General features: G+C 58.2%; 1 protein-coding gene across 1 annotated transcript; it reads right to left on the reverse strand.

The window, feature by feature from the left end:
- Positions 1 to 202: 202 nt before the first annotated feature.
- On the reverse strand, positions 203 to 8,173 carry PIF1 (PIF1 5'-to-3' DNA helicase). The gene is made up of 13 exons (XM_045540925.1): positions 8,106 to 8,173; positions 6,788 to 7,358; positions 5,811 to 5,943; positions 5,603 to 5,728; positions 5,329 to 5,482; positions 5,128 to 5,242; positions 4,943 to 5,049; positions 3,546 to 3,685; positions 3,157 to 3,263; positions 2,315 to 2,402; positions 2,007 to 2,152; positions 1,113 to 1,304; positions 203 to 901 (listed from the first exon to the last, which is right to left on the reverse strand). The coding sequence occupies exons 2-13, from the start codon at positions 7,337 to 7,339 to the stop codon at positions 842 to 844; spliced, it is 1,920 nt and encodes a 639-aa protein (XP_045396881.1). The 5' UTR covers positions 7,340 to 7,358; positions 8,106 to 8,173; the 3' UTR covers positions 203 to 841.
- Between the last annotated feature and the right edge of the window lie 826 nt (positions 8,174 to 8,999).

Genomic DNA, 8,999 nt, shown 5'->3' on the forward strand with positions numbered 1-8,999 from the left:
GTCTGACTATCGGGGGATGGTGATTCACCTTGTCATTTCACTGTTAGTCACCAAGGTCAGAAAACTCAGCTTTCCAAACAACCAGTGCTACTAGCCAAACCTCACATAAGGGCGCTGTGATCTCAGCCACCGTGGCGTAAACACCTGTGCGTGCACACGCACCAGTGAGAGGGAGAGAGAGGAGGCAGGACGCACTGTTATTCACAATTCACAAGTTTATTTGTCCTAAATAAATACAACCTGAAAACATCCATTTCAATGCCCCCAACACTATTTATCCTCTGAACAAGCAGCTTAAGATACGGGCACACATTTTGCAGCTTCTGTTCTCAGGTAAGGCTCAGAAGGTGCTTGTTCTAGGCTGGGCCTAGCTGTGATGCCCCCACGTTCCGTTCTCTGTTTTGGGCCTGCACCCAGCCTGAGTCTCCCCCAGGTCTCCCTGCTAGAGACGCCTGAGGCTGCTCTGGGAGACCTGTCCTCATTGCCTCTCCCTTTTGCAGCCCAAAGGGAGGGGTGTTCAGGACTCTGTAGCGCTGTGTCCATCCCTTGCAGAGAGCTTTGTCCTCTGACACCAGGTACCACAGGCCCATTCCCAACTGGCACAGAAAGGGTACTTATGACCCTGAAGCAGCTCATTTGGGGCAAAAGGAGACAAACTGAGGCACAGCTGGCACGTGGGCAGGAAACACTCTCCCTTTAACACTGCCAGGAGGCAGGGAGCCCCTAAAGAATGGAGCAAGGAATGCTGGTCCCGCTCCCCCAGTTATTCCCTGGGGCCCTGGTCCCCTAGGGAGCAGGAGGGTGGGGAGACCACCATTTGTCTTCTCTTTGCAGCTGAGGCTCAGAGGTTTGGGTCCATGTTCTCCTGGTCTGAGGCTGCCTCCTCATCATTTGGGGACTCCTGGATTAGAGCCAAAGAAGCCCAGTCATGGGCTTGTGCTGTTCCCCAGGGCACATCCTGGGGGCCAACATCTCTTTCCTCCACCTCTGCCCCCAAAGCAGCCAGTAGAGGGCTCTGCCATCCCCACCCACATCCTACTTGGCCTTCCCTCTGTCCTAGCTCCCAGCCACCCATGGCCACAGGGACCCTCCACTAGGTGACTCCCTCTTACCAGACTGAGGCCCCTGTCCCGCCGCAGGGTGGCATAGAAATGCAGCACACGGGGGTCACAGCGAACCACTGTGGGGTCAAAGTCCAGTACACGCAGGCCCTGCAGGCTGCGGGCCCGGGACAGGGCCACGTAGGCCTGGCCACTGGCAAACACACGGCCCAGAGAGATCTCCACACAATCCAGGGACATGCCCTGGGGGATAGAGGGACAGGGATGGAGCCAGCTCAGCCTGAAGTCCCTTGCCCTGAAGAACCTGACCCTTCACTAGCCTGGCTTCTGCCCCTGGATCTCCTCACCCAGTCCAGACAGTCTTAAGACAGAGGGAGAATATGACAGTAGACAGTTATCTGAGTAGGAAGGGGACCAGGAGATGCAGCTCTTGGATAAGTGTTGAGGGATGGGGGTGAAAGGAAAGAGCTCAAGTTCTGGGTCAGAAGGTGTGGAGCTTGCCACTCACTAGCTGTGTGACCTGGACAAGTTCCTTAACCTCTGTGAGCCTTGGTTTCTTCCTCTATAAAATAGGAATGATTATTAATTACTCTATACTTCATACAGTTGTAGGAATTAAATTTAATGTATCCAGCAGTGGCTCAGAAAATGGTAGGGCATTCTGACCTGTAGAAGCAGAAGGAAAAACAAATAAAAAGAAAAAAAGAAAATGGTGGGGCAGGAAATGGCAGAGGCAAAGTGAACGTGTCCAGGAAAGGGAGAGAAGGATTAGACTGGGAACTTCACTAAAGAAAGGCTGATTCTACTCCTGGCCTGGAACTTTCCATCTAGGGCAAGCTCAACTCCCATAAAGCCTTCAGGACACATGGAGCCCCAACATGCCCAGGGCATACCCTACCCATTCTCTGCCCTGCCCTGTCCCCGTCCCACACACTGGGTGCTCACTTGGCTCTTGTGGATGGAGATCGCCCAGGCCAGCTGGAGGGGCAGCTGCTGCCGGCTGAGGAGCTGGCCCCCGGTGGCCTGCACGGTCCAGCGGTCAGCGTGGATGACCTCAGTGACTCCACACAGGAACCGTACCTGCGGCAGCCCTGAGGAAGGCACGGAGAAGGCCAACCTTTCAGCCCTGCTGGGCTCAGAGGTGAGGAGCAGGGGCCTTTGGGCATTTCTTCCTCGCCTTTTCCTCACCCACTTCCCTGGGGGCCCTGCTGCACACCCAAGCAGGAGGACTGCCACCTCCGCCTGTCACTCACCTCTCCCTTCGGCCTCGAACCCGACTACCACCCCTCGGGTGCCATTCACCAGGCCCCGGGACACCGCTAAGTTCTTCACCAGCATCACCTGCGAGGGAAGAGAGCGCAGCCCTGTCCCCACAGCTGTTCTTGGAGCTGGAGAGCAGGGAGCTGTCATGGAAGGGGCACCAAGTCCCGATCCTTAGCTCTGCCACCAGCTCTCTGTGACCCCTGGGGCAAGCTGCCTTATTTTCCTGGGTCTCAGTTTCCCCTTGTGTCAAAGAGGAATAACATTTGCTCAGCTTGCCTCAGGAGGAGGTGGTAAGGATTGTTAAGGTAAACTCTGTCACAAGGCTTTGAGGAGGATCAGACTTGTGAGGGTATGTATGTGGGCCACGAGTCTTGAGGGACAGCCCCTGGGTCCTGCCACCCCCCTCTCAGTCACACTGGGTGCCCCTTGGGCATTTTCCCCTTGGGTGTCCTTTGGATCGTGAGGAATGTCTCCCCCCATGCCCACCCCAACACCGGGAAGGAATCAGGACTCTCACACCTATAAGGTATGCGACATGGGATGGCCATGGAGGAAGGTATTTCACTCCCCATTTTACAGATGAGGGGACAGAGGGACAGAGCATCAGCAAGGGAAAGGGACTTGCCCAAGGCAACACTGCTTGGAGGGGCTCCTGAGGCAGGAAGAGGGGAGCAGTGGAAAGCTGGGTGAAACAGGAAGGAGGGAGGGTTGTTTAGTGTGGTCAAAGCTGGGGCCACTGACTGCAGAGTGGCCCGGGCAGAGGGGGACAGATCAGGGAGGCCCACACAGGATAGCCCAAGCTTCCAGAGTCTAGACCCTGCCTCCCACTCACCTGAGCCCCCAGCTTTAGCTGCAGGAGCCGGCTAACGGGACACTGGGCATCCAGGGTCTGGGCTAGCTCGGGGTGGCTGTCCACAGCCTCAAAGCTATGTACCTTATCTGGAAAAAGTAAGGCAGTTGGGCAAACAGGTTACAAATTACTGACTTGTGGCTCACTGTCCAAAAGCACCTATTAGACTAGGACATGGGGGATGGGGTAGGGACAGCTCAGGCCTAGCTGGGCTTTGGAATCAGCCTACCTCAAAGTCACAGTTACTTCTGCAAATGTAAGGGCCATAGAAGTTGGGACCTAGATATCCAAATGGCCCCATGGCCTGGGCTGCCATACCTGCTTAGTGGCCACTCCCAACAGGTCTTGCCCAGCCTCATCTCCCTGCTCACCTGGCAGTTCCTGCAGCCGCCTCTTGTTGGTGAGGGCCACATCATCCTGGTGGGTGCAGAGCCTCGTGGCCACAATCCCATCCCGCCCTACCTTGTTGGTGGCTGTGGCCTGGAGCTGGCGAGTCACCTCATCTGAGCACCTGTGGGGGTTAGGCTGTCAGGACAGAGGCCACATGAACAGCAGGGAAAGTGGGGAACATGGGCAATATGGCCGAAGCAGCAGGCCATGGGTCAGGGCTGGGGACCGGAAAAGGGCACCAGGGCAGGACTTGCTGCTGGCCCCTAGGCTGGCCAACCTGTCCCTTCCCACTTGGACCCCACACATGGGGAATGAACATGGAGTGGGGGTGGGGCGGTGCTGGGCTGTGATCACAGGTGGGCACCTTTCCTGCTGCTGCTCCCAAGTTGGAGCTGGCCACCCTCCCACCTCATGCTGCTGCTGAGGAAGTTGGATATGATGAGTGAGCACAGGCCAGAGGTTTGCAGGACCTAGACTTGGGGCTGATGTGGACATCCTGCAATACTGGGTACCCTGCAGTCAGATCAGCCTCCAGGGTAAAATCTTCTAGCCACTTGCCTGCTGCCTTGGGTGAAAAATCCAGCTTATACTTCTATCCTTTCTAATTTCAAGCCTTCTTCCACCTGGAAGAGCTGGCATAGCAGCAACTCAAGTGGGACAAGGGGAGCGGCATGGAACCATCTTTACTTGCTCTGCCACTCAGCCTTCTTCTTATCCCCAACAAGTGCTGGTGTGTGCTGTACCCCTTCCTGTCTGCCTCCCGTGTCTGTGCCAGGGGTCCGCAGGTATAGAAAGCCCCTCATAGCCACTCCACCGCTCTCATCCCATCCCAATCTGACCTGTCTTTCAAGGCCCAGCTCTGGCCCATGTCTTATGCCCTCCTGGCCTCCTTTCTACTCCCACATTAGAGTAGCTGCAGCATTTTACCCTTTTGTCCCAGCATGTCTGCAATCTCCCCTCTCCCACCAAGTTGTCCCATGGGCTCTAAAAGTAGAAGGCACTTGGGTGTTAGAGTCAGACCACTTACTGCCATGACTTTGGGTGAGTCAACATCTCTGAATTCCTTCTGTGTGTCCATCTGTCTGTCCACCCTTCCTTCCCTGACACGCACTTTGTGCCAAGCCCCTGTGGCGGGTGACAGGGACCCAGCCCTGCGGGAGGCTGGGTCCCAGTGCTCACAGAGTGACCTTCTCCTACAGGGGCATGACGCTCTCTACTACAATCTGCCTTGGGTTGCCCAGTGTCCCACACAAGGCTTCTCTTCCTGTACAGACTGCTTGTTCCCAAGAACAAGCATCTCTCCCCCTTCCCTGTGTTCCACTCTGACCCACACCTGGATCCTCATCCCATGGCCCCTTCTTTATACACCAGGGCCCACCTGCCCAGCCTCACAGCCTGTAGCAGAGAGACGAAGGTCTGGTCTGCCTGTCTCCACACCTGAGTCAGCTCCAGGGTCACTGGTACACACCTCTTCCAGCTCTTGGCCTGGTGGGGGCAGGATGGGGATGGGTCAGGGAACAGAGCAGACCCCCATGGGGGGTAGGGCCAGGGGGTGAGTGGTACCTGGAAGCAGAACTTGGGGGGCTGGGAGCCCTTTGTCACAGGCGGCAGCTGCAGGAAGTCCCCACAGATGATGAGCTGGATTCCTCCGAATGGCTTGTTCTGTTGCCGAACAGCTCTAGAGAGGAGCATGAGGTGCTTTAGGTGCTAGGGTGGGTGGGCTCCACACAGGAAGAGCACCCAGCCCTCACCTTACACACTGACCTGGCCACAGCCTCCAGCTTGTCGAACAGATCCGCCTCCACCATTGATATCTCGTCAATGACCAGCCGCTGGCAGTTTAGCCAGCCCTGCCGCAGGCCTGGCCTTTGGGCCAGGGCCACACACTGGGCCAGGGGAGCCTGCCCTGAACCGATGCCTGTGAGTGACACTATTCAGCCTGGGCCAAGACCCAAGCACCCTCTAAACCCTGACCACCTCCCTTCCTTCCCACAGGCCTGGCTTGCTCTTAGCTCAAGCCCCAGGGACTCCCACTTACCTGCAAAGGCATGGAGGGTGGTGCCCCCGATGTGGCATGCTGCCACCCCGGTGCTGGCAGTAGCCACAGTGCCTGTGGGGGGCAGCGAGCCCAGGATACGTTTCAGCAGGTATGACTTCCCTGTCCCTGGGCAAGGGGCAAAGTCAGAGCTGCCTGCTCCTCTATCCCACCCCACCTCTGTCCTCCTACCCACTCTCTGGCCCGCTACCTGCGCTCCCAGTGAAGAAAATGCTCTGGCCTTTTAGGACGACCCGCAGCACAGCAGCCTGCTCCTCAGAAAGCTGGGGCTTGGTGGGGGGCAAGCTCAGCCTCTTCACAGGCAGGGGCCACTTTGGGGCTTCCTGGGGGTCACAGGGCTGTCTCAGGGCCTCCTCCTACCCCTGCGGCATTGGCTCCACCCGTCCTGGCCCCGTGCAGTGCTAGCCCGGGTAGCCCCGTTTCTCTGCTGGCTTCACGCTTCGGAGCCCTTGGGCAGCCCTGGTTCACCCGGAGATCTTGCTGGCAACTCATGGGCCCTGTCTCTCCTTGGGCCCTGAAGCCCCTCAGTGTGTGGGTCCGGATCCTTCCTCAGCTCCTTCTCCTGGGTTCCCTAACCCCTCTGGTCCTGTCACTCAACTCTACTTCTCATTTCTCTATCACACACCTGTCTCTCACCTCAAAGCTCCCAAGCAAATCCCTGCCTAGCCAGGGCCCTTCCTTGCGCCATTTCTATCTTCTCGCCGCTTAATCTCAAACCCCGGCGGTCTGTGATCCACCTGTCCTAGCCCACAAACATTGTCAAACCCATCAGACTTGGTTCCCCCCATCTGAGTGGACTGGGGGCTGCCCCTGACACTGCTAACCATGTCATTCTCTCCAGAAGCTTCTCTCCTCCGGGCCTCCTACACGCTGCTAGTTTTCCTTCTGGGGTCTCCTTTCCAGGCCTCTTCTGCTCTCTCTTTTCATGTGGCCTGGGCCCCGTTCCCTGTTTTCAGGCACCCGGCCTCAGGGGTTACACTGTGAGAAGCACAGGTGCAATTCCCACACCTCCGTCATGCTCAGATGTCCAGTGGCCACCTCCTCTGAGACAAACGGCAGCCCCTTCAAATACCCACAATGGCTTCCCCCAACCTTGGGCCTCCACGGTCTCTTCCATGTTAGAGAGTGGCACACCCACTCCCAAAGCGCCCCCTTTCATGTCCTCACAGTGCTAGGTTCGGCCCCAGTCTGGGGCTCCGCGGGCCGCGTCACCAGCGTGGTGTCCGGAGCCCGCGTGGTCGCTCCACGCCGCAGCTCCTCGGGCTGCACGGGGCTGATGGTGACGAAGTCGCGGGGCCTCGGGCCGAGCAGCTGCGCGCGGGCGGAGGCCGGCCGGGGACCCGGGGCCGCAGCCAGCTTGAGGCGCAGCGTGCGCAGGAAGCGGCGAAGGCGGTCCGGGGGGCAGTCGGAGAGCAGCAGCTGCACGGCGCTGGCCCCGGGAGCGCCGTGGGCGGGGACCCGCAGCGTGCTGCGCCCGGCCGCGGCGAAACGCGTGAAGAGGCGCGCGGCGCGCAGCGGGAAGCAACGCGGCCGCTCCGCCGCGCCCGGCGCCCGCAGCCGCAGCATCAGCTCGCGGCGCTCGTTACGACCCAGGCTCAGCTCGGCGCTGCGCAGGGCCTGGCGTCTGCGCGGCTGCCCGCCGGGGCTCAGCTCCTCCACAGCCACGCGGCACCGCAGCTCCGCGTCCTCGCATTCCGCCGCCGCCGCGCCGGAGAGCATCGTCACCGTCTCCAGAGGTCTGCGAAGAGACCGGAGCGCAAGAGTCACCGAGATTCAGGGGACATACTGGGTGGCATAGAGGCCGTGACCGGAAGCCCGGTCAAGCCCACATAGGATGATGGAGGCTGTCACTGGTAACACAAGGAAGTCATAGAGACGGTGAAAGAACCCTAAGGCTAGCCGAAAACCCACTGTTAGAATGTACCCTGCAACGCAACATTGTTGGAGAGGCGCACGGGCACCCAGGATTGGGGGCGTCTCGGCTGTCCTGCAAGGACCGCACTAGAAGGGGGTCCCTGCGCAGAAAATCCTGCTTCCGAGAGACCCAGAGCCAGCAAGGGAATCCTCAGGGTCCTCTCCCCAGGAAGCAGGAGAACTGCATGTGGGGAGATGGGAAGGGGAAAGACACGTAATAAGCGCCTTCTGTCTCCCACGTACTTTCACTGGTTTATATGCAGCCAGGAGGTCTCACTGCTCCCTGTGTACAGAAGTAGAAACAGGCTGGGAGAGGCAAACTCACTTGCCCTTCCTAGGCCACAACGTCTAGTGGGGGTCAGAATCGGGGTGATTCCCATGCCCTGGAGCTTCCCACCTTCAAGGTGGAGATGGGGCGGAGAGTATCTGGTTAGGGAAATTGTGGGGTGACGCTGGGGTCCAGGAATCCGTGCTCCCTCAGTCTGACCCAGTCCTCTGCCCCCTCCAGACTGGGACCCCTAGAAATATCAGGCTTTCTGCTTCCCACCTCGGGGTTCGGGGAGATACTCACTTGTTTGGGAACTTGGATAAACAAGCTGATCGAAGCCGACTAGCTGGCGAAGCTACGAAACTGGGAACTTTCAAATTCTAGGGCTAGAAAATCACCCTATCACCGGCTGGATCTTTAAATTCTCCAGCCAACCAGAGGCAGGGGCGTGGTAATGGGCGTGCCTTTAGGGTTGTTTCAACTAAAGACACGCCTGGAGCTTGGGCTGTACCAATCGCACACCAGAGGAGGGAGGTTTATCGTGGCGGCCGAGCATACCAAGTCGAATGGACGAGTGGGAGCGGCGAGAGGAGGCTGGGGCCGCGGCTGGGCGGCGCGTAGTGTAGTGTCAACCGACGCAGCAATGAAGATTTATTTTCAGAATCATCCTTCCAACGCATTGCCTCTCCTCTCTACCCTGCACACAGCGGCTGGACTTGGCCTTGGGGAAAAGCTGTCTCCCGTCCCTCACAGCTCTGTTTCCACTCACAGTTCAAGCTTCCACTCCTGGGCAAACTGCCCCGAGGCCTGCCAGGTCCGCTGCACCTGCCCCGCAACTATTCCCCCTTCTCTGCCTTTGTAAGGGGCATTTTATGCATTTGCCTTTCCACCCTACTTAAGGTCCATAAGTGAGAAACTCAGACCTGTGGCAGGTGCCAGAGGATACAAGGGAAGCGTGTGAGTCCCTGTCTCCAAGGAATTCTTGTCCCTCTTGTTGCACTGTATACTCAGAGAATTGATTTTTTTTTTTTTTTTTTTTTTGAGACAGAGTGTCGCTTTGTTGCCCGGGCTAGAGTGAGTGCCGTGGCATCAGCCTAGCTCACAGCAACCTCAAACTCCTGGGCTTAAGCGATCCTCCTGCCTCAGCCTCCCGAGTAGCTGGGACTACAGGCGTGCGCCACCATGCCCGGCTAATTT

This window comes from Lemur catta, chromosome 1, assembly GCF_020740605.2.
Source record: "Lemur catta isolate mLemCat1 chromosome 1, mLemCat1.pri, whole genome shotgun sequence".
NCBI classification, from domain to species: domain Eukaryota; kingdom Metazoa; phylum Chordata; class Mammalia; order Primates; family Lemuridae; genus Lemur; species Lemur catta.

What these genes read in the sequence shown, in the direction of transcription:
- PIF1 (XM_045540925.1), bottom strand. Translation starts at nt 7,339, where the DNA reads ATGCTCTCCGGCGCGGCGGCGGCGGAATGCGAGGACGCGGAGCTGCGG. An exon ending in CTGGGGCCGAACCTAGCACT is followed by an intron (nt 5,944 to 6,787) that starts GTGAGGACATGA and finishes TGTGACCCCCAG; the next exon opens with GAAGCCCCAAAGTGGCCCCT. An exon ending in CAGGCTGTGAGGCTGGGCAG is followed by an intron (nt 3,686 to 4,942) that starts GTGGGCCCTGGT and finishes TAACCCCCACAG; the next exon opens with GTGCTCAGATGAGGTGACTC.